We start from the raw sequence: 25,210 nt of genomic DNA, 5'->3' as shown, positions 1-25,210 counted from the left end.
AAAATGACACACCTTTCATTTTTAGTTATTATTTATTTTACTTTTTTTTTTAACAATGTAAGAATTAAAAATCTTCCATAAATAAAGGACTTGCCTGGCAGCCTCCCAATAGTACGGTATAAAATATGAGCGACTGTACAAAACTCTTAAGGACATCAGGCACACAACCAGGGTGTAAAAGGCCCAGCCAGTGCTCCCTGGAGCTCTGTCCTTGCCCGCCTTTAGGGGAGGGATCAGTGAACTGGGAGGGGGGGAGATAGGGGCAGAGCCCCAGGCTCAGACCACAGGAAGGACGGAAAGACACTCGTTGTTCATACCATCACAATGGACACACACTGGCAATGAGGGTCAACGTAATATGTGAGGTCTTGGATCAGCCCCCTAGGTCACCTTCACAGTACATCACAGCCAGCCTATCTCTCACCTGCAGCTACATTCCAGTCTCCAAACTCCACTTCCACACCTCCTAAGGGGGTAGGGGGAGAAGCAATGAGCATACGTGGGCTCTCTTCCCAGGAGGAATGGGCTAGTTCTGCTGAGAGAAGAATAGGTGGAGAGAATGCCTCTAACCAGAATGAAAAGGATAGCGCAGCTAAGGAACTGTGTCTGTAACACAAAGAGCAGCAGAAATATCTCTGGCTCTTTTTCTCCTCACAAACACAAGGCTGGTGTCCTGTTGTGGAGAGCCCTTATTTAAAAAGAAGCAGGTAGAGAGTTCAGCTGACTGATCCTAGGAGAGCACCTAAGGGGGTGACCATTGGTTTGCCCACCGGAATGGGCTAGGGCAGATCAGGAGCTACCTCGAATCCTTTCCATGTAGCTGCGTAGCTCATCTGGGTCACGCAGCCCCATGTCCTCACACACCCAACGAATGTCATCTTCGCTGGCTACCAGAATGGATTGAACTACTGGTCCAGAAGCAGGGGGGCTGGGTGCGGAGTTGGACGGGGAAGCAAAGGTCACAAATTCTACACGCTTCCGCCGACCCCCTACATCCCTGCCCTCTTTCTTCCTGGACAAGGTGCTGGTAAGCGCTGGGTTCCCTGGTGCAGTCAGGCCCAAATTACTAACAGAGACCCCGGTTTCTGGCTCTGGTAATGGAGCTGGGGCCTCTGGAGCCAAAGCTTCCAAAGTTCCATCTGGCCCTGCACAGCAAGAGTACCCATCATTGGTGGTGCTAGATGGGCCCCGAGGCTGGTCTTTGCAGTGTTGCTTGCACAGATCCAGCTGCCGACTAAGATCCTCCTGATCTGTGCCTAGCCAGACCCAATTGTGAGGCTGCTGGGCAGAAGAAGCTGGACCTGATCCAGCATCAGGAGGCTCCTTGCGCTGATAACGAAGGACAAAGACCACACAGTTGACGAGGAAGATAAAGATGGCAAGACAGAACACTCCCAGGAGGACATACATTCCAATCTCTAGATCTGTCACCCTTGCAGGTGCTTTCACCATCTCATCTTCCTCCACTTCTTCCACTTGTTCAATATCCTCATAGGAGCTAATTCCAGCTCCCTCAAATTTGCTCATCGGTGGCCCTCGTGCTACTGGGCCACGCCTCCTTGAACCTCTGCCATTCTCTGTGATAGCCGCAACAGTCACTGCTTCACCTGACATGGCACCTTCTGCTCGCTGAAAGGGAGCCTTACCATGTCGATGGAGATCTTCTTGCTGTGGGCTCTTAGTGGTCAAGAGGTGCCAGCCAAAGTTCACTTCCAGCCACGCTGTCCCCTGGGAAAGGGGAGCCTTATGTTTCCCCTTGCGGCAAGAGTCTGGGGAATGTAGGCTGAGCTGCAGGAGGGACCCCTGGCCTGGCCCTTCTGCAACAATCATTGGGTAAGCATGTTCCTCTTCCAGCCGCACAGATATTACTTCAGGATTCAAAGAAGAAAGCAAGAGAGATGCATCCCGCCAGCCATAAAGCTCTACTGGAGCCAAGGTGTGATCACTGAATACCAACCAAATGCTCAGAACTGCTTCCTGCAGAAAAAGAAAGAAAACTGGGATCTCAAGTTGCCTTAAAATGGTAATGGTGCGTTGGGCAAACAAAGGCATCATTATCCACATTGGTAGCAGATATAAATCATGCTACCCAACTCGATGAAGCAGCTTCCCCTTTACCAAATTTCTAAGATTTGACTACTACACATCATGGCAAGAAAACTCACCATACATTGATCCTCTGTCATGACACCCAAATAAAAGATTTTGCAAATCTTGGCAAGAACAAGACACATGATACATTCCATATTTGAAGACACATTCCATATTTGAAGAAAATTACAACATGACATTTCTATCAAGTCTAACTTGATCTTAAGTGAGCCATGGAAGGACACGTATGCACCCTCAAAATGCAGTTTAGTGCTTCTGTAACACAGAAGGATGGAAAATTAAATTCATAATGCCATGAATGTCTAGAAAACTCCTCACCTGTTTCGGGGAATGCAGAGCAGAAAATCCTTGGCACATCGCAGTGAAAACATTCAGATGTCCTGGTTCTGCAAACAGTGTGAGTGATAGATCTGATACCAGCTGGGCTTGCAACTCTGTAACTGAGACCTTCTCTTCTGACACCACCAAAGTCTGTTCCCCCAGGATAGAATCAGAAACAGGAGAACGCACCTGAAAAAATCGAGAATATATTGTTATTTCATAAGGAGACTTTGCGCAAAAACTGTATCCATTTTGATGCTTTTTCTCATCCATTGCAACATCAAGTCATGATTAACAGAATGATTAATTTGCCAGCCAAGTGACCAAATAGGGAGAGTAAGTTCCCCTCAATGGCTGACAGATAGTTATAAATGATAGATAGATGCTAGATGGACGGATGGATGGATATGAGAGAGAGAGAGACAGAGACAGAGAGAGATGATAAATGGATGGGTTGAGAGAGAGGGAGGGAGGGAGAGAGAGAGAGAAGGAGGGAAAATAGAAATGCTTGCAATGTACAGTGTTTCATAGATTGCTTGTAAAGCTGTCACATCCCTCTTTATAGTTTCTTTCTTCATATCCACATTCACCATATTATCCCACCATTTCCCCAAACTGGAGACAAAAGTAACATCCATAGCATGTGCACAGTTCATCTCTTTGAACAACTATCATCATACTCCAAGCAAACTTCTCATCTCATTCCATCCCATCTCAGCAAGGAATCACTCAGCCCTCATTTTTTCCTCACATGCTCCTTACCTCCACGGAGGTCATTCCTACTTCACGGCCAACTACCACCTTTCCACCTTCCAGTGTTGCTATTCTAGGGTCTTGGATTCTAGCATGCTTCTGCACCAGATGGGAAACATCTAGTAGCCAATCAGAGCTTGGCATATAGGTCAGGTGACGTCCACCGTCTAGAGGGTGAGCTACAAAATGGGTGAGGAAACGGACCCCAGCACGCTGGTATTGCAACCGACAGCCACGTGCTCTCCTCTCAGCTTCTTCTCCACCCTCTTCTGGTTCTGCTGGACTGTTCAGAGAAGAAATGCAAGAACCTAGCACATTTACAAAGCGCAAGGCAGTTAATTTAATATTCTCTAGATGATTCGGGGTCACAACTCCCATTATTCTGTATCAGCATTAGTCCTGGTGATAGGGAATCTAGAAAACATACTCACAAAACATCTACAGGGAGCTAAGTTGAGGAAGGATGCCACATCTTTAACCCATTGTTAGCGACTCTCTTGGAATCATGACACTTACCTTTCGGATGCTGGGCCAGGTACCCTCCAGCCTCGTATTTGCTCCAAAGAGGTATCAGTCAGCTCAATACGCAAAGGCAGAAGTGGAGCCCAGACAGTAAAGAGTAATGATGCATGCAGACGACGGTGCCAGAAATCCACCCTTACACCCCGTGCCCCTCGGCTCTCTTTTCCTCCTACATAGACAGCATCACATACATCTGATACCTAGAGGTAAATTAGAAAACACATTCAGGTCCATAGATGTACATCCAAAGGCCCAAGGGTCAGAAGAAAGCAAGAATGTCCATACTGATTCCTTAACTCAGTATGGGATTTCTTTCTTTTGTTTTCCTCTAGAACAATTCAAGATGGAACCATAGCTGGAAATTGTTGTGAGTTCTTACAATCTATCAGTGTGAGACTGGATCCTTCTGGGTGCTATAGAGAAATGGGTTGCGAATGTCAAAGGAAATGACGGAAGTCACACACTATTATTGGATATACTGGTATAATTATGTTTCTTGAGTTTCAACGTTGCTCGGCTTCATTCTATGTTTCCCATAGGAATTGCACGTGCATGAAAACATGGAGGAAGAACATTGGACAAAGACAATGCTGTGGCCACTGATGGAGACCACTAGAAGGGAGCATCCCAAAAAATACAGCACGAGCTTGCTAGATCAGTGGAATGCAAGGTCTTAAAATGTACAAGGAGAAAGGATAAAATTAAGATGAGGTGTTATCAAGAGGAAGCTACATGGATGAGGAACCAAGATTTCAAAACATTCCAGGTAGTAATGCAGGGTCTATTTTTTCCACAAATACAGTAGAAATATAAAGTAACACAAACAGGCTATTTGATTTGGAATGAGAACTCTGGCTAAGTTACTAATCTCTTCTCTCTATTTGCACAATATACTGAGTCATAAACTAACTGAATTGGCTGAATTTGCCAACATCCTAAACTATACATATTAACTAAAGTTAAAACTAACACTACATTGTTGTGAGAAGGCAACCCCTAAAACTTTTAACTGACATGATTAAGCATGTTTTGTAACTGTGTCTGACTCTCATTTGAGAAATAATTTGACAATTAGAGAAGAATGCTGCAGTCTTTAAAAATGTTGCTGATTTTGATCCAAAAGCTTTTATGGCGGTGCTTGTTTCTCACCTGTAGGACCTGCTTATTAGAGGATTCACATCCCATCTGCTGAGTTACTTCGGACACAGCACCTCCTGTTTCAACCACAACCAGCCTCACAGGCACAGACTGGGGGATTCCTGTGAGAAGTGCAGTGTTCACAATTTCCTGTTCCTGGAGAGAGTCAAAGGAATTGTGTAAGAATCCATGCTACAAGTTATCCATGAGAAGAAAAACACCAAGTTTCAGGCCTTACCTTTACTAATGGAACCAAAGCCCGCACATCTCTCTCTGATACTTGGATCTCCCACACCATCTTGTCCTTCTCAGCCTCAGGATCCTGGCCAGGGTACTCCACTTGCCAGGTAACAGGGCGTGTAGCGGCCAGAGCACCTGTACTATTCTCCACAAGAAAATCCAAATATAGAAACTCTGGAGAATCTGCTGCCCTAAATGGAAAGGTTAGAAATTAACACTCAAGAGATCAGAGAACCCAGGGAAAACTGAGGAGATGATAGAACACCTGGAATAATAATATGTCGACCTCACTTATCTTGATCAGCATGGAGCTGAAAGAGCTGAACAGCATTCTCTGGTTCAAAAAACTAACCCATTCAGACTTTCAAAATGTATTTCTCATATTGCTGCTAGATAAAAATTGAAAAATTTGTGGCAGCTGAACACCTGCTACTGCCTAATGGGCACAATATTCAGTTTAAAGACACAAAAATACTAGCAATCTTGTCAAATCATCAAGCATGACTACTTAGAAAAGATATTGAAATGCGTAAACTTCCCAATAACTTGAACAAGAAGGTTAACCAAGCCTGATTTCCAGCTTTACATCATACCAAAATAAGACAACCTTTAATTAACTGACACCAGATAAACTTTACAGCAGTCTCATTTGAAATATAATAAACAGCAGCATGTTTCAAAGGCCAATGAAAAAATGAGTTGCTCTAAAAATTCCTCAAATCAGACAAATTTATCTGGATAAAAATCCAATCCAAAATCTAATTGGTAACTGGCTTTTCAGAATACCAATGCCATAGTCCACTTAGAAATTAGTTCTAGTGCAAGAGTTCAGTCTTCAGTTTGAGCTGCCAAAAAGTGTAGTGATATAAAAGATCACTTTCACCTCTGAAGATGCCAGCCAGAGATGGGTTGCTTCCGGTTAGGGTGAACTGGTAGTAGCAGTGGCTCGGATGGTAGGCATTGCGCACAAGCAAAATGATTGTATATAATTTGGAAACCCACCACTGATGCCAGCCATAGCTGCTGGTGAAAAATCAGGATACCAAATAATTAGTCCCTGGTCTATTAACCCAGAAACGTAGCACTACTAAATCTCTTTGATACTTTTCCTGCTCTGGAGCATGATTGATGCAAAGAAATACACAATAGATGCTGCTTGAAATGCCTCCAAGATGTATACCCAACCAACCATTCTTGTCCTACTTTTCAATAATAGGAGTCAAGGATGGTGCCAAAACCACACAAATGCCTCTAACAAGCATTGGAGAAATGGATATTCTTTTTCAAGTTTTCCTATTTCCTGTCTCAGGGATGAGCAAGCTGTGACCTATGGATTGCGTGAGCCTCTCTCTATTTCATGACTCTGAGAAGCCACAATTTTCACCAGAACATCTCCTTTCTTAAAAAAATTCCACCTTCCCACTTCCTACAAAAAACTTAAGGGATGAAATATTTCAGTTGCATACCTGGGCCTACTCTTCTTTGTTCATCAATAAATAAATGTTGAGATAGTATAAGGCAGATATTTGGCCATAGGTTTTAGTACTAATTGGAGATGATAATAATAATAATGATGATTTTCATAACTGAGGTTGCACTTTTTATCGCAAATGTAAGCTCCTTGTAAAATACAGTAGATCTCTGGTTTTGCTTTGTTTTGAACCTTACTGGGAGATACTGTTTTTGAGCTCATTCTTTTTGGGAAGTGGTACAGGGTGCCAGTGCTACCACTGGCCCCTGGGTTGAATCTCCCCTCACTCTGAAGCCTCCCAGGTTGTCTTCACTTCCCAGCTGGAAAAAGCCTAATGAGGGAAGATCCTCCAGAATCTCTTTTCCTGAAATTTGGTGGAAGTATGGGAAGCCAGGGAGGTTATACACTTCTGGAGAGGCAAGTGTGCAATGAAAGAGGGGACAGTCTGTACCTCTTTATTGCTATCAAGAACATGAAATGCTAGGCCTGCGTATTTCTCTCAAATGCTCAACTCCTTGAGAAGAATTTTTCAAGCTAATTCTCTTACATTAAAATTGAATTGACAACTGATATTAACAAATGCAGAATGTCACTTTGGGGAGGGGAGGGAAGAGGCAGGATACGCTATACAATATAATTGGCTGGCTTTCTGGGAAGAACTATATCCTCATTCCCCCTCCCCCCATGCTTGTGCCTACACAGGGGAAAAAAAGAAGGGAAGAACTTTGTGGCTGTCGAACTGGAATCAATATTGTAGGGGGAACAACAGATGAGAGTTCTTTTGTTGGGGTCCAAGGAATGAAAAACTCCAAGTATATGCACTCCCTGGATTTCTGTCTAAACTTCCTTAGCTCTTTTTAGATTCATGGCCAACCAGAGTATTCAGTATCTAAAAAAATCAGACTTGCCTGAATAATACAAGGAGTAAGGTAAGTCTAATTTAGTGGAGAAAATTAATATGCTGAGGCAGTTACAGAACTATGCAAACAATTTGAATAGCTCTTAAAGACGTAGAATGAAGTACTGGGTGTAGACCTAGGGCATCTCAGTTTCTGTTAACAACTTCTGCTCAACAAGATTTTAGTCCTAGTGACAGTGAAGAAGGAAACAGCAGACACGCATTTATTGGAAGGAGAACTTGTCCCTTCTATCACTAACATAGAATTATGCAAACTAGAACAGTTGTACTGTTATGTAAATTAAGGAACAATGAACTTTGCCTAGACTATATAGTTGATAAATGATGTGGTATTCAACTTCCCTTCAAGCAAAAAAATGAACTTCCTTTTACAAGGAATGGGGAGAGACAGAGTGGGTGGAGTCCTAGTTCAGTACTTTCTTCATAGGTCCAGTATATGTAGATAAGGGCAACGTTTTCCTTTCAAAAGGAAAACACCCAATGCATTATAGTACAAACTGTTCAGAGATGCTGCCTGATGCCTCATCCCAAGATGAGCCAAGCAGTTCTGTAGAAACAATTATGAGCCTCAAAGGCTACCTACTTCCAGTCTAACCAACTGCCAGAAGAACGACGACAAGTGATCAAAGCAGTGTGGTGTTTGGCACTCTTGAACTTGTCCAGCTTTGCCGTCCAAGCCTCTGGTCTGGTGGGGCGAACAGCCAGAACCTGTAATCCTTTCTTTGCCTTGATTCTGAAAGGAAGCACAAGGAAAAAAAAATAAGATGTACAGCAAAGCAAAGACCATCTAGACAGCCTCAGTGGTAAGGTTGGAAGGAGCAAAGAGAAGTCTTTGAAGGATGAGGACCTTCGGAAGAGATGAAAACCTGTATCAGAGAACCCAGAGAGTAAATGGGCATCAGTAAATTCATAGGTTTGCTGTAAATCTCAGCTCTGCCATCAACTAATTAGGCAATCCACTCTCTCACATCTTCAATCTCATCTACAGGAGTTTCCTGAATAATATAGAAGTCCAGAGTGATTGCATATTCCACAACTAAGAAATGGGTGCAATGAACTTGAAACAGTTGAAAACAATATGATACGCAATTGTTCACAATTATGATTACTTATCAAGATTGTGTTCACTGTGACTGAAAAGACTTTTGAATTCGAAATTCTTGGTTTCTCGTTCAGGTCAGTGCATGGCAACTGTCACTCACCGGAGGGTGAGCAGATCAGCTGTGAAGTTCTGTTGCAGAATGAGAGTGGCAGTGAAAAGCTGTCCTGGGCGCAGGGCTGTGTCAGGAACTCGGACCATCACATTGTCATCCAGCCGCACTTCCTGCCGCCGTGGAGGGCTCATCACTCTGATGTCCACAGGACCAACATAGTGCAGCTGCTCCTTGGAGCTTCCTGTACCCGGATGCGGCCTCTGCTGGGTTCGCACATGGGGACAATCTCTGTGTATTTTCCCAGGTAGAGTGGCCTCCAGCCTATAGTACAACTCCGCCCTTAGAGTTGGGGTGACTGAATCCTCAGATCTGCGATGAAGAGTACCAAGTGGAGGAGAAAACCAGCGAGGGGGAAGTTCTAGTTCCACCACACACATGCCCAGGGGAGCCTAGATAGGAAAAGAGAGAAACTCACATGCTATTGACTCATTGTAAAGCCCACCCTCAAGCTATGCAAAGCTTATACTGAGTAAAGGCCTGGTCTATGTTGCCCAATTCCACCTATTCTAATAGGCAACAGGTCCCTGAGAAACTGATGCCAATGTCTCTTTCTCTCTCCCCCCCACACACACCTTTCTCACATTTACACTAATGAGTGCAATAGCTGGATCAAATGTGAAACCTTATACAGTTGGTACCTTGGTACGCAAATGCTTTGAAACTCATTGAATTTGGTACTGAAGGCATTTTAATGCGGAAATTTTATCCCAGTACTTATTGTTTGTTCAGTACTCAGCACACAAGATAGAACTTGTCGGTGTTGGCTGCCTTGTGACTCACTACATTATTTCTTACTGGAAAACTTTGTTTGGTACTCAGCATGCCTCCCAGAACCAATTAACAATGAGTACTGATGTACCATTGCAAATACATGATATATGTGCTCTACTGCTCAGTTATGGTCCCTGCCCCAATTACTTGCTACTTTTAGATATTCTTCTGAAAGCACTTGTCTTAATCACTTTAGTGACAATTCTCTCACTCTTCTCTCCTATCTTTTTAGGAATCAAGTGATTCCTTCTGAGAGGAATCAATTCCACATTTTGGAGTACAATTAATCCTCAACCTACAACCACAATTCAGTCCAGAACTTCTATCATTAAGCAATACAGTTGTTAAGTAATTTGTGCCTGATTATATTATCTTTCTTTGCTGCTGTTAATGATGTCAGCATCTCCCAATGACTTTGTTTGTTGGAGACTCCCTAGGAAAGTTGCAAATGGTGACCACATGACCTCAGGATGCTGCAACAGTCATAAATACATGCCAGTTGCCAAGAGCCCAAGTTTTGATTACATGACCTTCAGGGATGCTGCAACAGTTTCAAGTACGAAGACTGATCAATGTCACTTTTTTCAATGTTGTCACTTTGAATGGTCGCTAAATGAATGGTCATAAATCAAGGACTAGCCATAGTCAGGACAATGGCATCAGCACATAACAAACAGCAAAGATTCCCTTTCAAAAGTTGGGAGCTGTTATTACATACACCTACCACAAATGTCTTTGCACTAAGCTTGGAATCATTTTCTTGTAGGAATAAAGGCATTTTATGAAAGATGAAGAAAGGAGCAATTTATTCCATGCCTTATACATGGCATGGCATTTGTGGGTGGGGGGTGGGAGCGTTGAGAAGGACAAATATATTTGAGAAGAAAACCAAACTTCAGACCAATCAGATGTTTTGCATCCTACGTCTGCTTTAAGCAGTGTTTACAAGAAGAATGCTATTATTTAATATTTAACTATTTTTTAATATTTAATATTTAAATATCAACCTTTTCTGTTCTAGAATCATGGATTCCTGGGATTAATTGCATGGCTCTTTAACACGCAGATCATACCAGAGGCTTGTGGAATTAAATCATCATATAGATGATCCATGAGAATCCATATATCATCATATATTGTCCATGATCTCTTAGAACCTCCAAGCAACTTGCACCACATAACTTTAGCTCACTTCCACAAATTCACTTCCACTGTCTTCAACAGAATGCAGTCAAATAGCCACAGCAGAACTTTACTTTCCAAGCCATCTGAGAATCATATACTTAATTTCTCCACAATTTGTGAGAGTGTAAACATACATACTTGTGCCTACCTGAAGGTGGCAGGCCCGATGCACAACCTGGGCCTGATGAAAGACATGCAGGCTGACACAAGGCAGGGGTTGTCGTTTTGACATCCAATCCTGCCCTTGGAGGTGGAAAAGAACACGAGCATAGGGCTCATAAGGAGATACTGTGCCTTCAATGGATACGGCACGGATGTCCCAAGTAGTAGAGACATCTGTGAACTGGGAATTACCTGCTGGAATTTCCTGGAAAGAAAAAAGAATCTGAATTCAGGATAGAATCTTATTAAACAAATCCAGGGAAGAATCGAACTTGGCACTGTTCCAGTTCTTGCACTGGGAATCCTCAGTGTGGTATCCATAGGTAGCTCACTTGGTACCTATCATGTTTCCTGCTCCAATTTAAAAAACAAACAAACAAACATGTAAATAGTACCAGTAATCTAGTTACAGAGCAAAGTGGCAACCTCTAGCATCATTCTACTTTACAAGCATGATTCTGGATCCCACGTGGATACTATAAGCATTTTTAGAAAAGAAATACAATAGGTGGCTGCAAATTTTTGTGTTGTTAAAAGCAAAGTTTCTTTTAAAAAAAAAGATAAAACTAAACAGACGTAATTAGCAATAGCACTAGAGATCTATATGCCACTCCATAGTGCTTTACAGTGCTCCCCGAGCAATATATCAGCATATTGATCCCCAACAATCTGGGTCCTCATTTTACTGACTTTGGAAGGATGGAAGGCTGCGTTCACCTTGAGCCCTGTCTGGATTGAATTCCAGACTGTGGGCAGAGTTAGCCTGCAATACTGCATTCTAACCACTACGCCACCATTAGGAACATACTGTAGATACCCATTACTAACCAGGGGGACATCAAAATGTCAAAATATTACATTGTGACATCACATAAGCCCCACCAAATGTATACTTTTGTTGTAAATCACGTTTTGACATTTTTCCACCTTGCCTCTCTCCCCCCCCCCCCCCAGGATACATTCTTAAAGTTCCAAATATGGCTTAAGTGTTGTGGTTTCCATTTTGTATCAAGGCATCTTTCTAAACGATTTTAAGGCAAATTTACCTGCTGGACAGTGAAAGGAAGATATGTAGCTTGGATACTGGGCTTTCCTGCAAGTCGACGATGAAGGAAGAGGAATGTCTCTGAGCGAGAGCTGAAGGAAGCATTTCCTGGTGAATAACGGTCAGTACGCTGAAGACGAAAATACTCTGAGCCGTTGAGTACTTTTAATTCAGCTGGCAAATACACCGTGTCAGGAGGATCAGATTCACAATCAGCTGCAAACAGGAGAACTATGTCCATCAACATCAGACATGCAACTTCCTCACTCCATAGACACTTACATTTGTGACCCCATTCCCACTCCCAATCCTTCTATGAGATGGAGGGAAACCCTAAGTAAAAGAATGGAATGTATTGTGTCCAAGGTCATTTTGGCAAAACTAGGAACTCAGACTTGGATCAGAGATAATCAGTAGGTCCCCAAAGAAACCATCTCTGGCTCCAATTACTCTAAAATTGTGCTAAAAAATAATAATTCATCTGTATGATAGTTTTTATCGGTGTTTTGCAGAGCACTTTCAAACAACAAAGTAGGGCTTCAAGAATAGGACTACCCTATCTTGCTGCAGTAATCTAACAAAAAATATGGACCACTCTGCTTTCTGCAATTTAATACAGCTAGATTTTTGCAGTCCAAATACTATACTCTTCTGCAAACAAACAACATCTAAAGGTGTAGATTGAGACCTCATCATGAAAATCTATTATATGGTTGATATATTATATGGTTGAGTCAACATTGAGTCAGTGACAGATAATAAGCCAATGAAATTAAACCCATATAACTGGTGACCTTATCAAAATAAATCATGATTGTGACCAACAAGTGTTTTACATGTAACCTCTACAATCATGGACATTCAACTGTTGATGTAGCGTGTGAACCTCAGCCTGATCTCAATTTTGGAGATGAGAGTTACATTTTTAATGGGCAGCTTCTTCTACTTCACAATCAATCTGAGTAGAATGTCTATTAAATATGTCCAGATTTTCTGCCTAGTGATTGCTTATTATAAATAAATGGTTGCATCCATTACTCTGTACTTATATATCCAGAATGATAGATTAGATAGATAGATGGATGGATGGATGGATGGATGGATGGATGGATGGATGGATGGATGGATGGATGGATGGATAGATAGATAGATAGATAGATAGATAGATAGATAGATAGATAGATAGATAGATAGATAGATATTGATAGACAGACAGACATAGGCAAAAATCTGGACTTATATTTAATAGGCGTTCTGATCAGATTGATATACCAGATTGATTCTGGTATATACCAAATTGGTGTGTGTGTGTGTGTGTGTGTGTGTGTGTGTGTAGGTACTGTATATATGTGTGCTTATATACCTTATTCTGATATACATATATAGAAAGAAACATTTCCTTGTATATAACACTCAATACACTGAAGACGGAAATACTCTGAACCATTGAGTACTTTTAATTCAGTTGGTGAATCTGACAAATGACTGATGACTTCTCCTATTGATCTAATTCAGTACAATGTTGTAACTGTACTGTGTAGTCGTCGTCATCATCATCATCATCATCATCATCTGTTCTGACCCCCTCCTCCGTCCAGTAACGAATGCCGAGACAAGCTTAACTGGAATGTACTTTAATAGCAAGAAACCAAAACCTTGGTGGCTGAAAGCCAAGCATAACAAACAGATAAGGACCTTGGCAGCAACTCAGACAAACCTTGGCAGCAATCCAGCCTGCCAAGGTAGTTACAAAAGTTATCCAACTTTTAGTCAATGCATTGACTTCTGCAAAGAGGGGTGTGTGCACAAGTAGTCTTTTTATAGTCTGGAAAGGAGCCTAATGACCACCAGCTGAGTGTAATTACCTCCTGTAACTGCACAACTGTTCCTTACGCCTATTAGCTCTTCGATGCCGGGCATCCAGGAACAACTCACTGCTGGACTCAGGCTCACTCTCCCTTGTCTCCTCCCCACTGGTCCAAGGCTCAGGCGCCTCCTGGTGGCCAACCGGCCTCTCTGCACCCTGCTCGGAGTCGGAACCCTGTCCAGGGTCCTCCACATCCTCCAGAGCCGACTCATAGGGCCCCTCGCTGTCGGAGTCTGGTGGCAGCTCCAACAGCTCCTGCTGGGCCACAACAATCATCATCATGTTTTGATGATCTTTGTATTAGAATTTCTATCCTATGTTACGGGGTTTTAATTGCTTTATGATTTTAAAAAACTAGATAATATTTTGTTATATTTAAAAATGGTTTATCCATGCTTTGGATTCTGCTATCAATGAAAAATAGGTTATATATTTTATGAATAAACATGTACTTAAATTAATAGGAAAAATAAAAATGAATAAAATTATTGTTACTATTGAGATTTAATATAATATTTTAAGACGCTCATAAATTTATTCCATTTATTGCCTATATATTATCTCAAACTTTCACAAAAGCACAGTTTATTGAGAGCAGTCTGATGTTTACTTTTTAGTGAGCTTTTCCTGTCCTTTTTACATAGGTCTGTATCTTGAAGTTCCCTCAAATTTTTCACTAACTCTTAGAAATTATTTTGACTAACTAAATAAAAAGACTTTCCTTCTGAATATTGAAATTGGTAAACTATAAATATTAAAATTTTATATAAACATGTGTCTTGAGTTCAATTGGACATTTCTCAATTAAGTGCACATTATTCAGGGAGTAAATCCTAATAAATTCAGTTTAACCTACTTCACAGAAAGTATCCTCAGGATTGTATTATGAAGTGAACGACTGTTGTATTCTACAGTGCAGCTAATTGGAATTGCACTAGAACAAGAATCTGTAGCACAATTTTACTATGGACCTTTTTGGAGAAACGGCTTGAAGATTACTTTGACCAGTTTACTGGAAGCACCTTGAATGTACAAAATGATAGCAGTACACATGCAGGTTTTTTAAAACAAAAATTACTCAGATGTCAACAATCAGGAATTCAAGATAATTGACATGGAGATTTCCTTTCATTTTATTTCAAAAACAACAATCCTGCAAGCTATGCTGCGTGGGGAGAGAATGACTGGCTCAAAGTCACTCAGTAAATTTACATGGCTAAGATTAGGATGCAACCTGGGTTTTACCAATCCTTGCCCAATACTAGCCCTTCGATCACACTAGCTGTCAGATGTCTTGTACATATTCCACTTATAAGTGAAAGTAGGCTATAAAATGAAACATGCTTCCTCTGCTTTTGTGACATTCTGATTGAACTGAGGCCAGATTAAGTCCCACTTAGATAAGGCCTACTGAACTAAATACAATTTAGGTCAATGGGCAAATTTAAGTCCAATGATTTCAATGAGTATCATCTAAGCATGGCCAAGTCTGAATCCATCAAGGGAACTGCCCCTGAATTGTGCTACTAGTTATTTTAAATCCTTGGTTCTTTTATAATGGTGTGCTATTTTGTCAAAAGTTGCCTATGGGGAAGTCAAAATGTTTTCAGAATGAAGGGTTTTAAAAGATTAAGCAACCCAATAGTACAAGAAAAATCAAATCCTGCTATAAGATACAGTTATTTGCACTACCCAGGGCCAACAAATCTGCCTTTTATGATACACAGAAAGGCACAGTACAAACATCCTGTCTCTTATTTCAGGTGTTTGCATTTTGCTTTTCCCACTTCCTATTATAAATTCAATTCTCATCCTTCTCAGAATTCTCTGGACACCCACAGCTTGATAAAAAGTAAATGCAGGCAACATCTGATGAGGGAAAGGGATGAAAACCAAATAGATGAGGAACATTAAGGCTGTGTATTTCTAAACTATCCTTTCCAGTTCCCTGATTTTAGAAGCTGTTCTGTAAGAGACAGATGTATGAGCCTGTTGGGAGGGGAGAATGAAATATTTGAAACAGCCAGGATCCAAACATGCCCAGTAACCCAGAGCCTGGACTACAGCCAACTAAAGCAGTAGTACAAGGAGGCTGGGAAATCATAATGAAGAACTGCATTTTTAAATTATTTTTGGTAATTATGGAACCCAGTATATACTTTTGAGGGGAAGTGGGAATGTCTGAAAAGTATAGTAAGGAGAGAGGCTCTATTACAGAAATTTGATTTTATTACTTAAATAATAGAAACTATTTTGGCAATTTAGATTTCAAAAGGGCAGGTGATCTTGAGCACCATAATTTGTTTTATCTTTTAGTCCATCCCTCATTCAGGAAAACTGAATAGGTCTTCTCAAGTCCTAATGTGTTGTTGAGAGTGCTTATAAACAGAGATCTAATTAGGGAAGCTAGGGATATAAACACCTCACATGGCTCCTCCAGAATATGGTACAGCAGGGGGGGGGGGGGATTGTGTCCAGTTCCCTAAACATCTCTGTTGCTCTCCTCTGCACTCTTTCTAGAGTCTAAACTTCTTTTATATATTGTGGCGACCAAAACTGGTTGCAGTATTCCAAGTGTGGTTTTACCAAGACATTATAAAGCAGTACTAATACTAAAGCAGTACTTCACAGGACCTAGGTTCTATCCCTTTGTTAATGCAATCTAAGACTATATTGGCTTTATATGTGGTACATTGCTGGCTCATATTTAAGTAGTTGTCCACTAGGACTCCTAGATCCCTCTCCCCGAAACAGAGCACTATGGCTTAACAGCTGGTTTACAAAGGTGAAAGACCAATTTCAACGGTGCCCTTCACACCTTCATACCTCCATATCCTTCTCTAGTAATTTCCTGATGTCTTGAGATAGTTTTCCATGGAAATGATTAGCATTTCCCTCCCACCCCCTTTTTTGTAACCCACAGAATTCCTCCAAATTGTCATGTTGAATGGTCTCTCACGTTGTTCCAAACAAAATTACTATCAATTAAGTTTTAAGCTTAAGTTTAGGTTTAATGCAGCAAGAATAGCTTACATACAAAACTTAATTCCTGGAAAAAAGGCATTACCATAAGAAATGTTGTTGTGCCCACTTCGATGGTGGCCACTATTCTGGCCACCACAAAAGACTACCTATCAAGATTATCTTTGGCTCATCAATAAGTGCTGTTACACTAATGGATATAGGGAAAGGTCTCCTAAATGTCCTCTTTAAAAACAAAACAAAGCAAAATTCTGAAGACACAGTTGATCCTGTTTAGTTCTTTCAATATTGATAGGTTTTTATTCTGCTTTTTAATTGGAACTCTTAACAATTAATTTGTCATTCAAATTCTTTGCCTTTGTTGGATGCTTTGTAATCATCTAAATTGCTTTGAGAAGACAAGATGAGTTAAAATATTTTATACAAATAGAAAATTGACCCCGACTCATCACTAAATAATTTATGGTAAAGACAAAAATAAAAGAAAACCACTGTAGCGCTCCATTTGTGTCATCTTGAACTATGTTTTACTTTGTAGGTTGCATAATCAAAATCAAATGAATTGGGGGGAAGGGGAATTAAGTGCCAGTCAAAATACAATTGTTGCTCAGGTTAAGGACATTCTGCAGGTGACTCTGCCAGAGTAAATTTTGTTTTATCAACAATCACTAGCTGTCTCTACTTAAAACTCCCAGATCTGAGCAGTCAAACCATAGTTTGACACTTGATAACAATGAGTTTACCAAATGATCTTCCAAATGTTTGCAGTTCAAAGCTGCTAGCCCTGGCTTTCCTGTCTTCTGCTTCATAATGTACTTTACCCCGTTTTCCTCATTTGCTGATCAACACTTCAGTTTCATTTGGCTTTTCTGTACAAAGCAGCCATTTTATTTCTTCTGGATGCGCAAAGGACTAATAAGAGTTTCTTGGATGGTTTCTACTCCCTCCCCTCAATCATTTGGAACAGTAATATTCAACTAGACTTGAGTTTTGAGTTTTGGCATGTTTCCAGCTTCCAACAATGTTGATACTGATAAGGACGTTGTTTTAATTAACTGAAATCGAATGAAGTGCTCTGTGAATTACGTGTCTGGCAAAAGGTAGCATTTTCCTAGCATTTCCTAAACAGCCACTTGTGGAGAATATGTATATATGAGATACTGTAGATGGCCTACGGAAAAATATTGTCTTCATTGTCCATTTTATTTGGGGGTCTGGATTTTTAAGTGAGGCAAAAAGTTTAGGAATCACATATCTAGTGGTCTCTGGAATTTTGAAGCTCAGATATCATAAGTCAAATAAAACCTTCTGGATCTAAAATATATGTTATGGTCACTTCTCTCTAGTTCAAGTTCTCCTGGGCTGCTGCCTAGGCAGGAGATAGTTACAAAGTGATTAATATTTGCAGAACAGCATGATCATCCCCACTCCGAAGTCCCAAAGGATGCTGGTAATTCGGGGAGTTGAACCTAATGCTTCTATAAAGCATTAAGCTGGGAAAGACTTTGGATAAATTCTAATGGGTGGCGTATGGTGTGCTTGATATATTTACAATTACAATTACAATTTGGCCATAAATTGTATGAGAATAACTACCTTCCCTGCACTACCTTCTCTTCAGCAATCTGCAGCTTGCTGGTCTTCCAATGCTTCCATTACATACAACAAGAAGATAGTAGGAAGAAATTCCTAAAACGGAGCTTTTGTGGAGTGTTGCAGCTATCACCACTCTCTTGAAAACAATGTTAGAAATATTCTTCTTCCTCTGGAGATAATCTTTTAGCCCAATTCCCTGTCCACAAATTCATCAGAGAATTTTGAAAGGCAATTGGTATTCAATTCTAGCCCAAATGTTGCATTCTAGGAAGTCAAATTGCTCTGCCAAAATTGTACTTCTTTATAACTGACACTTCTTTCCTTTTCCAAAAATACACAAGATTTTTCTAATTCATTCCCAAAATACAGCTGTAAAGTGGGGTCATCCGAAAGATAATTCTCTGCCTAAAAGAATACTGAGCTCCAAGGTTGGGTGGAGATGTACACCTGACCTTGCCTGATTCAAATCCAGCATCCCACTTGGTCCTCCACTGTAAGAACGAAAATACAACATCCTTCAAAGGTCATATTGCAACACTAACTGCAGGCATGAACAATGTATTAGTAAAATCCAGGACCTGGGAATTGAAGTGGGCAAAACAAATAAGGATGTACTGCTTCACTGAACAACATCCTCTTGCGAATTCAACAATTAATCAGTAGAACTGGTTGCCTTCAGAAATTGTGGGTGCTCCCCCACTGAAGATTTTAAAGAAGAGATTGGACAACCGTTTCTTTGAAATGGTATAGGTTCTCCTGCTTGAGCAGGGTGTTGGACTAGAAGACTTCAAATGTCCCTTCCAACTCTGTTATTCTATGTGTGTTAATAAAAATAAATAAAAAACTAAATGGCATACAAAATAAATTTGGTATTATTACATAGTCCATCATATAAAATCTACTGCCTTTTCCAATGCCACTTCTTGGATTAAAGCACCAAACAATGCATAACCATTACAGTTGTGTCCATGGAGATGAACAATCAAAAAGAGTGTCTATCTAACCAGGAAAAATCTATTCTTATTATTAAGGATCAGGCAAGTTATAATATGTGAAAAATTTATGCTAAACTTCAGATGTGGTACAAGTCCAAGTGCAAAGTTGTATGTAGTCCATAAATGGGTTATTCTCATGCCCTTTACACCAAATCACCTCCATGCTCAAATACTTTATGCCTATTGATCCATTACAGCTACCATCCCTTGAAAGAGAAAGGTACAGACCAATGCAAAGTAGACTTACATTTTTTTTAGAACACCTTCCAAACCACTAAATTGATGCTTTTCTATGTTTGCCCAGTTTAGGAGTAGAATAATAGAATCATACTGCTGGAATAGCAATAGCAATAGCGCTTAGACTTATATACCACTTTACAGCGCTTTACAGCCCTCTCTAAGCAATTTTACAGAGTCAGCATATTGCCCCCAACAATTTGGGTCCTCATTTTACCCACCTCCGAAGGATGGAAGGCTGAGTCAACCTTGAGCTTGGTGGGATTTTAACTGCCAAATTGTAGGCAGCTGGTAATCAGCAGAAGTAGCCTGCAGTACTGCACTCCAACCACTGCACCATTGAGGGAATGAAAATTGGGATTTCTTTATTCCTACCCATTGCTTGACACAAGACGTATAATGGAAGATATAGCTACACCATCCATGATAATTGGTCATTTAGTCTTTTTAAAGTGCCTTCCACTGAAGTGATCTTGCTATCTCCTCAAGCAGTTTGTTCCATTGTTGAAGATTCTATATTTTCAGAAAGGTTTTCCTGACAGTTAGTCAAAGACTACCTCCCTGCAATTTCCAAATATTAGGTTCCCTCATGCTCTGAAGAGAAATAAGAATGTCTGCATGATAGTCATTGACATATTCAGAAACTCAGGTAAAGCAGGCATGGGTTAGCATCGCCTCAGCTGGACACCAGTGTTAAAAATCAGTTGAAAAGCCAACCTGAGAATAAAAGGCTTCTTTCAAGGAACTAAGTATTAGCCTGATTAAAAAGTCATTAAGGCTGAGATTATCATTGGTGACTACTATAGTCTTGATATCTATGCATTATCTTGGAATCAGATATGGTGAATGTCTTAATACTAGAGCCTGGGCATTGGTGATGCTTGTGGGAATCTCAAAACATTTGGTTAATCTATGTTAGAGACAAAGTGCCAGATTAGCAAATTATAGCTCATCTGAGGGTTTTGTATTCCTGAATGAAAGCTGAAAAGCCCTCTCTTCTAGCATCCAGCACTGCTATGGATGTGACATCTTGGCTCAAAAAAATTAGGAGTCCCGTCTCCCATTTTGAAAGATGAGATATATCCAAATATTTTTATGCTTTTATTTTCTGCAAACTAGAAACAGACCAATTCCTAAACAGCATTTCAGCTTTCTAAACTGTTGCAGCAAACATATTTCCTAAAATTGTGTGGCTATTAATAAAAATTACATCACTACATTTCTGACCATAAGAAACCATGAGTTAAACTGGCTGTCTATATGATCCGCTCATCAATTTATGCCAGATGAGCAAGGATAAGAAAGAATCCAGATTTCACTATATAGTATTATATTGAGGTTAGTGGCTAGAGGCACAATGGGAAAGTGCTCAGTCCAACAATGAATTTCTCTCACACACATGCACACACATAAATCTGTATCAATGGTTATAATGCAACCTCCATAAAACAACATCTTTTGCTATCTCCACCTGCTCCTCTGTCTGATATGAGGCCAGAGCAGCAAACAAATACCCCCGCCCCCATCTAGAGAACAATCAGTCCATTAAAAGACAGTGAACCCATGGGCACCCTTTATCAAAGCTCCCTCAGATTCTGCTTTACAGGATTTCCTTCTGAAGAAGCAGCAGATGGTTGAGAGATACCATGACATCACTCCCTGCCCTGTTAGGTTCCAGAAAGGGGGATGACAGGGAAGGAGCAAGGGACTCCTTACCAATCTGGTTTCTTCCTCCCCTGGGCTGTGACCTCTGACACCTCACCTCCCTTCTATGCTAATAGATGTTTCTTCATCTATTTTCCCCTCATCAACTTGACATGGTGATCCAGCCACAGGCTTATATCTTCCAATATATTTTGGGTCCATCTCTCACAACATGTCTGTTTTCTCTCCTCCTCTGTTGGCCATAAGAAAAACCTTTCAAATGTCACCTTGCACAACACAATTTCCTTTGGCGAAATAGCTCTCCATTTCACAGTCACAGCAAAATCAGGTATTACTGGCAAATATATCCTTCTCCCCACAATAGAATATACCCTCTTCAAGGTTTCAGGCAATAATAAAACTTTCCTGCTTACCTTATAAGCTTGCTTTTAAGAAGAGAACCAGGAGAATTGATTCAGTATTATAAAATGGACCCAATAGCTCTTAGCCCCAAAATGTTTTCATTCAAAACAACATAGGGTATAATTTATGGTTTGGAACAACGATCTCACATGTGCAAAATGATGCTGAGATTATTACTGGGAAACATTTCCATATATTTAATTCTTCAATATTATTGAGGCAACCATATTCTGATGTAATCCTGATCATTGGTATTAAGGGATCCAGCCTGGCTATATATCTTTTGTTTATATGACTTCAGAGAGGGCTCAGAAATCAATTAAGACTGTAGAGAGAAGCGAGGAATGCGGCTTGTTGTCTTTAGGCTCTTATGACAATTTATACCACAAAAGAAATAAATAAAGGGTAGCAAGTAGTCTCTGTATCTCCCCCATGTGTGAACTTCAATGCTGAATGGTCATGTTAGCCAGGGAAGATTAATATTGCAGTCCAGTACCTCTGGAGGGTATCTGGCAGGGAAGGAAGGATGCTTTGCCCAAACCGAGGGTCTTAATTCTTAAAACATAAACATTGGTAACTACTTATTCTCACTAGAAGAGCTGTAAATATAAATAAGGAGGATCTGGGTTTTTTTCTGGATTGCTTTGAAAGAGAAAAATGCAAGGAGTGAAGTCAGAGACGAGCAAGTAGGTCAATGATAATCATATTTGAAGAGCTTTTCAGCCAGTTGGAGAGTAGGACAGAGTATTTTCGGGGAGCAGTAAAGCACAGCTGTATTTGCTTTTCTAGGGAATTTTATTTCCCTAGGGAAGCAGCGTCTGTTTCCCTTCTTCGAGACTGGGAGGAGGGATCTCTCCTCGGGGATTGACCCTGCCCTGCTGGAAGAGGGGGAAGGCGTGGACTAGGGAAGCTAATTGAATCACAGAGATCCCAAACGGCTCCTTTGCCTTTCAAGGTAAATTTAACCCTGTCCTGCAGGAGGGGGAGTTGCATCTCCAAGATCTCAACAGCACTCTCGGGAAAACCCGCCACTGCAGGTAAAGAAGGTGGCGGGAACTTGTGTGGGGAAAGAATTAAATAATCCCGCAGCACCTGGGGATATACAGGTTGCGAGAGGGGGAGGTCCAACCTGGAGGGAGGGGAAAAAAACGCCGCGGGGGAAACCTCTGGGCTTTGGCAAACAGCCGGAGGGCACCTTCTTTACGATCCCTACCTAGGAGTCCGAGAGGGGGAGCCCACAGCGGCGAGCCCCAGCTGCTCGGTGTACACACACACACCCACACACCCACCCACACACACAGCCGCCGGGTAGACGGGTTCAGTGTTTCCATGGTGATCACCCGAGAACGCGGGATAGTTTTCGGAAGCCGAAACCAAAGGATTCCCTTACCCAACAAGTCTCAGAGGTGACCGAGCTCCGAAGACCCGAATTGGCCGATTCCCGTCGGAACAACAGATCTCCCCCGCCCACATGCACACCAACACACACAGACACACTTCTCCTGCCGGGACCCGAACTCAGAGACCCTCCCGGGGAAGGATCGGCTCCCTTAAGGTAAGGACCGAGCTAGGGAAGTTTTCTACCGCCGGCAACCAAGCGAACAATCAGGACTCACCTCTGGGAGCGCTCAGGGAAAGAACCGCGAAGACCAGCCAGAGCCCGGGGGCGGCGCGGCTAGAGCCCATTCTGCCGGACCCGACCCGCCTCTCTTCCTCCGCTCAGATGCCCACTCGCGCCGCTGCAGGACGCAGGTCCATCCCCGCCGGGCCTGAGTGGCCGGCGCGGCTGCAGGGCTCGGCTTCGGGCAAGCGCCCGTCGGAGCTGTGGTCCGTGCGCGCCCGCCCCTCGCTGCCCGAGTCGCACAACGCAGCCCGGACAGATAGTTGCTGAAGCTGTAGGTGTTGCTGCCGCCGCCAGGCTACTCAGACAATAGAGATAGGCAAGCGGAGGAGGGGAGAGGAGCACATGGGCTCCGCTCCTGCCCGCATGCCTGCTGGGTCCTAGAGCCCCTCTGTCGACAGCCCAGGCGACTCAGCCGTCCCGCTAGCCGCGCCTCCCCGGGACGAGGCCATTGACTTGGGCAGGAATTGATCGCGATCGGAGCCAGGCGGGGCCGCGGCGACAGAAAAGAAGAGAGAAAGTAAAAAGGAGAGCCACGTCTGTGGAAAATCAATTGTGAAAAAAGGGGGGCGGGGGTAGACCCAACAGATGTCTCGATACTCTCGTGTCCTAAGCAGGAGCTTGCAAGAATGGAAAGAATACTTTACTGACCATAACAGTTCTAACGAAGTGATGATGCCCGTCTGTCACAAAGAATCAGAAGTGACTGAATAGCTGAACGACAAGAACAACAATGGACCTCAAGCTCTCCTTTGCAAAACCCGCTGTGTTCCCAAATGGAGAAAAATCAGCCAGCAACTGGGATGTTCCCTTTGCGGTGAAATCTGGAAATTCCTCCAGTCTTTCTCAAAGTGATGTCCTTTAGATGTGTTGAGACTGCCGTTCCTGGAATTTTTCCACTAACATGGATTGTGTATTATGAACCTCAATACATCTGGAGGGCATTATGTTAGATGAGACTGGTCTGAAGCGATTCCTAATAATTCATTGGTTTTACACAAGATGCTACAGAATAAAGTATGTTAATCTGGTTTTTGTGTACAGGTGAAACTCGAAAAATGAGAATTTCGTGCAAAAGTTCATTTATTTCAGTAATGCAACTTAAACTTAATATATGAGATAGATTCATTACATGCAAAGCAAGATAGTTCAAGCCGTGATTTGTCATAATTGTGATGATCATGGCTTACAACTCATGAAAACCCCAAATCCACCATCAGAAAATTAGAATATTATATGCAATCAATAAAACAAAGATTGTACATAGAACAACATTGGACCTCTGAAAAGTATAAGCATGCATATGTACTCAGTACTTGGTTGGGGACCCTTTTGCAGCAATTACTGCCTCAATGCGACATGGCATGGAAGCTATCAGTCTGTGGCACCGCTGAGGTGTTATGGAAGACCAGGATGCTTCAATAGCGGCCTTTAGCTCTTCTGCATTGTTCGGTCTCGTGTCTCTCATCTTTCTCTTGGCAATGCCCCACAGATTCTCTATGGGGTTCAGGTCAGGTGAGTTTGCTGGCCAATCAAGCACAGTAATCCCATGGTCATTGAACCAGGTTTTGGTGCTTTTGGCAATGTGGGCAGGTGCCAAGTCCTGCTGGAAAATGAAGTCAGCATCCCCATAAAGCTTGTTTGCAGAAGGAAGCATGAAGTGCTCCAAAATCTCCTGGTAGACGGCTGCGTTGACCCTGGACTTAATGAAGGACAGTGGTCCAAAGTCCTTTTCTGATGAGAGCAACTTTTGCATCTCATTTGAAAACCAAGGACCCAGAGTATGGAGGAAGAATGGAGAGGCACACACTGCAAGATGCTTGAAGTCCAGTGTGACGTTTCCATAGTCTGTTTTGATTTGGGGAGCCATGTCATCTGCTGGTGTAGGTCCACTGTGCTTCATTAAGTCCAGGGTCAACACAGCCATCTATCAGAAGATTTTGGTATGGAGCAAACCGTAGGATTGCTGTGCTTGTTGGCCAGCAAACCTGCC

At 41.9% G+C, this 25,210-nt stretch overlaps 1 protein-coding gene across 1 annotated transcript; it reads right to left on the bottom strand.

The window, feature by feature from the left end:
- Positions 1 to 45: 45 nt before the first annotated feature.
- Positions 46 to 23,528, bottom strand: TMEM132A (transmembrane protein 132A). Its single transcript, XM_032232519.1, has 11 exons — positions 23,213 to 23,528; positions 11,854 to 12,068; positions 10,794 to 11,012; positions 8,678 to 9,078; positions 8,059 to 8,208; positions 5,084 to 5,276; positions 4,858 to 5,001; positions 3,703 to 3,908; positions 3,196 to 3,469; positions 2,431 to 2,622; positions 46 to 1,977 (listed from the first exon to the last, which is right to left on the bottom strand). Exons 1-11 carry the CDS (start codon positions 23,280 to 23,282, stop codon positions 790 to 792), a joined length of 3,252 nt encoding a protein of 1,083 aa, XP_032088410.1. The 5' UTR covers positions 23,283 to 23,528; the 3' UTR covers positions 46 to 789.
- Positions 23,529 to 25,210: the final 1,682 nt, after the last annotated feature.

This window comes from Thamnophis elegans, chromosome 1 (genome assembly GCF_009769535.1).
Source record: "Thamnophis elegans isolate rThaEle1 chromosome 1, rThaEle1.pri, whole genome shotgun sequence".
Classification (NCBI taxonomy): Eukaryota; Metazoa; Chordata; class Lepidosauria; order Squamata; family Colubridae; genus Thamnophis; species Thamnophis elegans.
The sequence above is the reverse complement of the archived record's forward strand: the minus strand, read 5'-3'. Positions and strand labels throughout refer to the sequence as shown.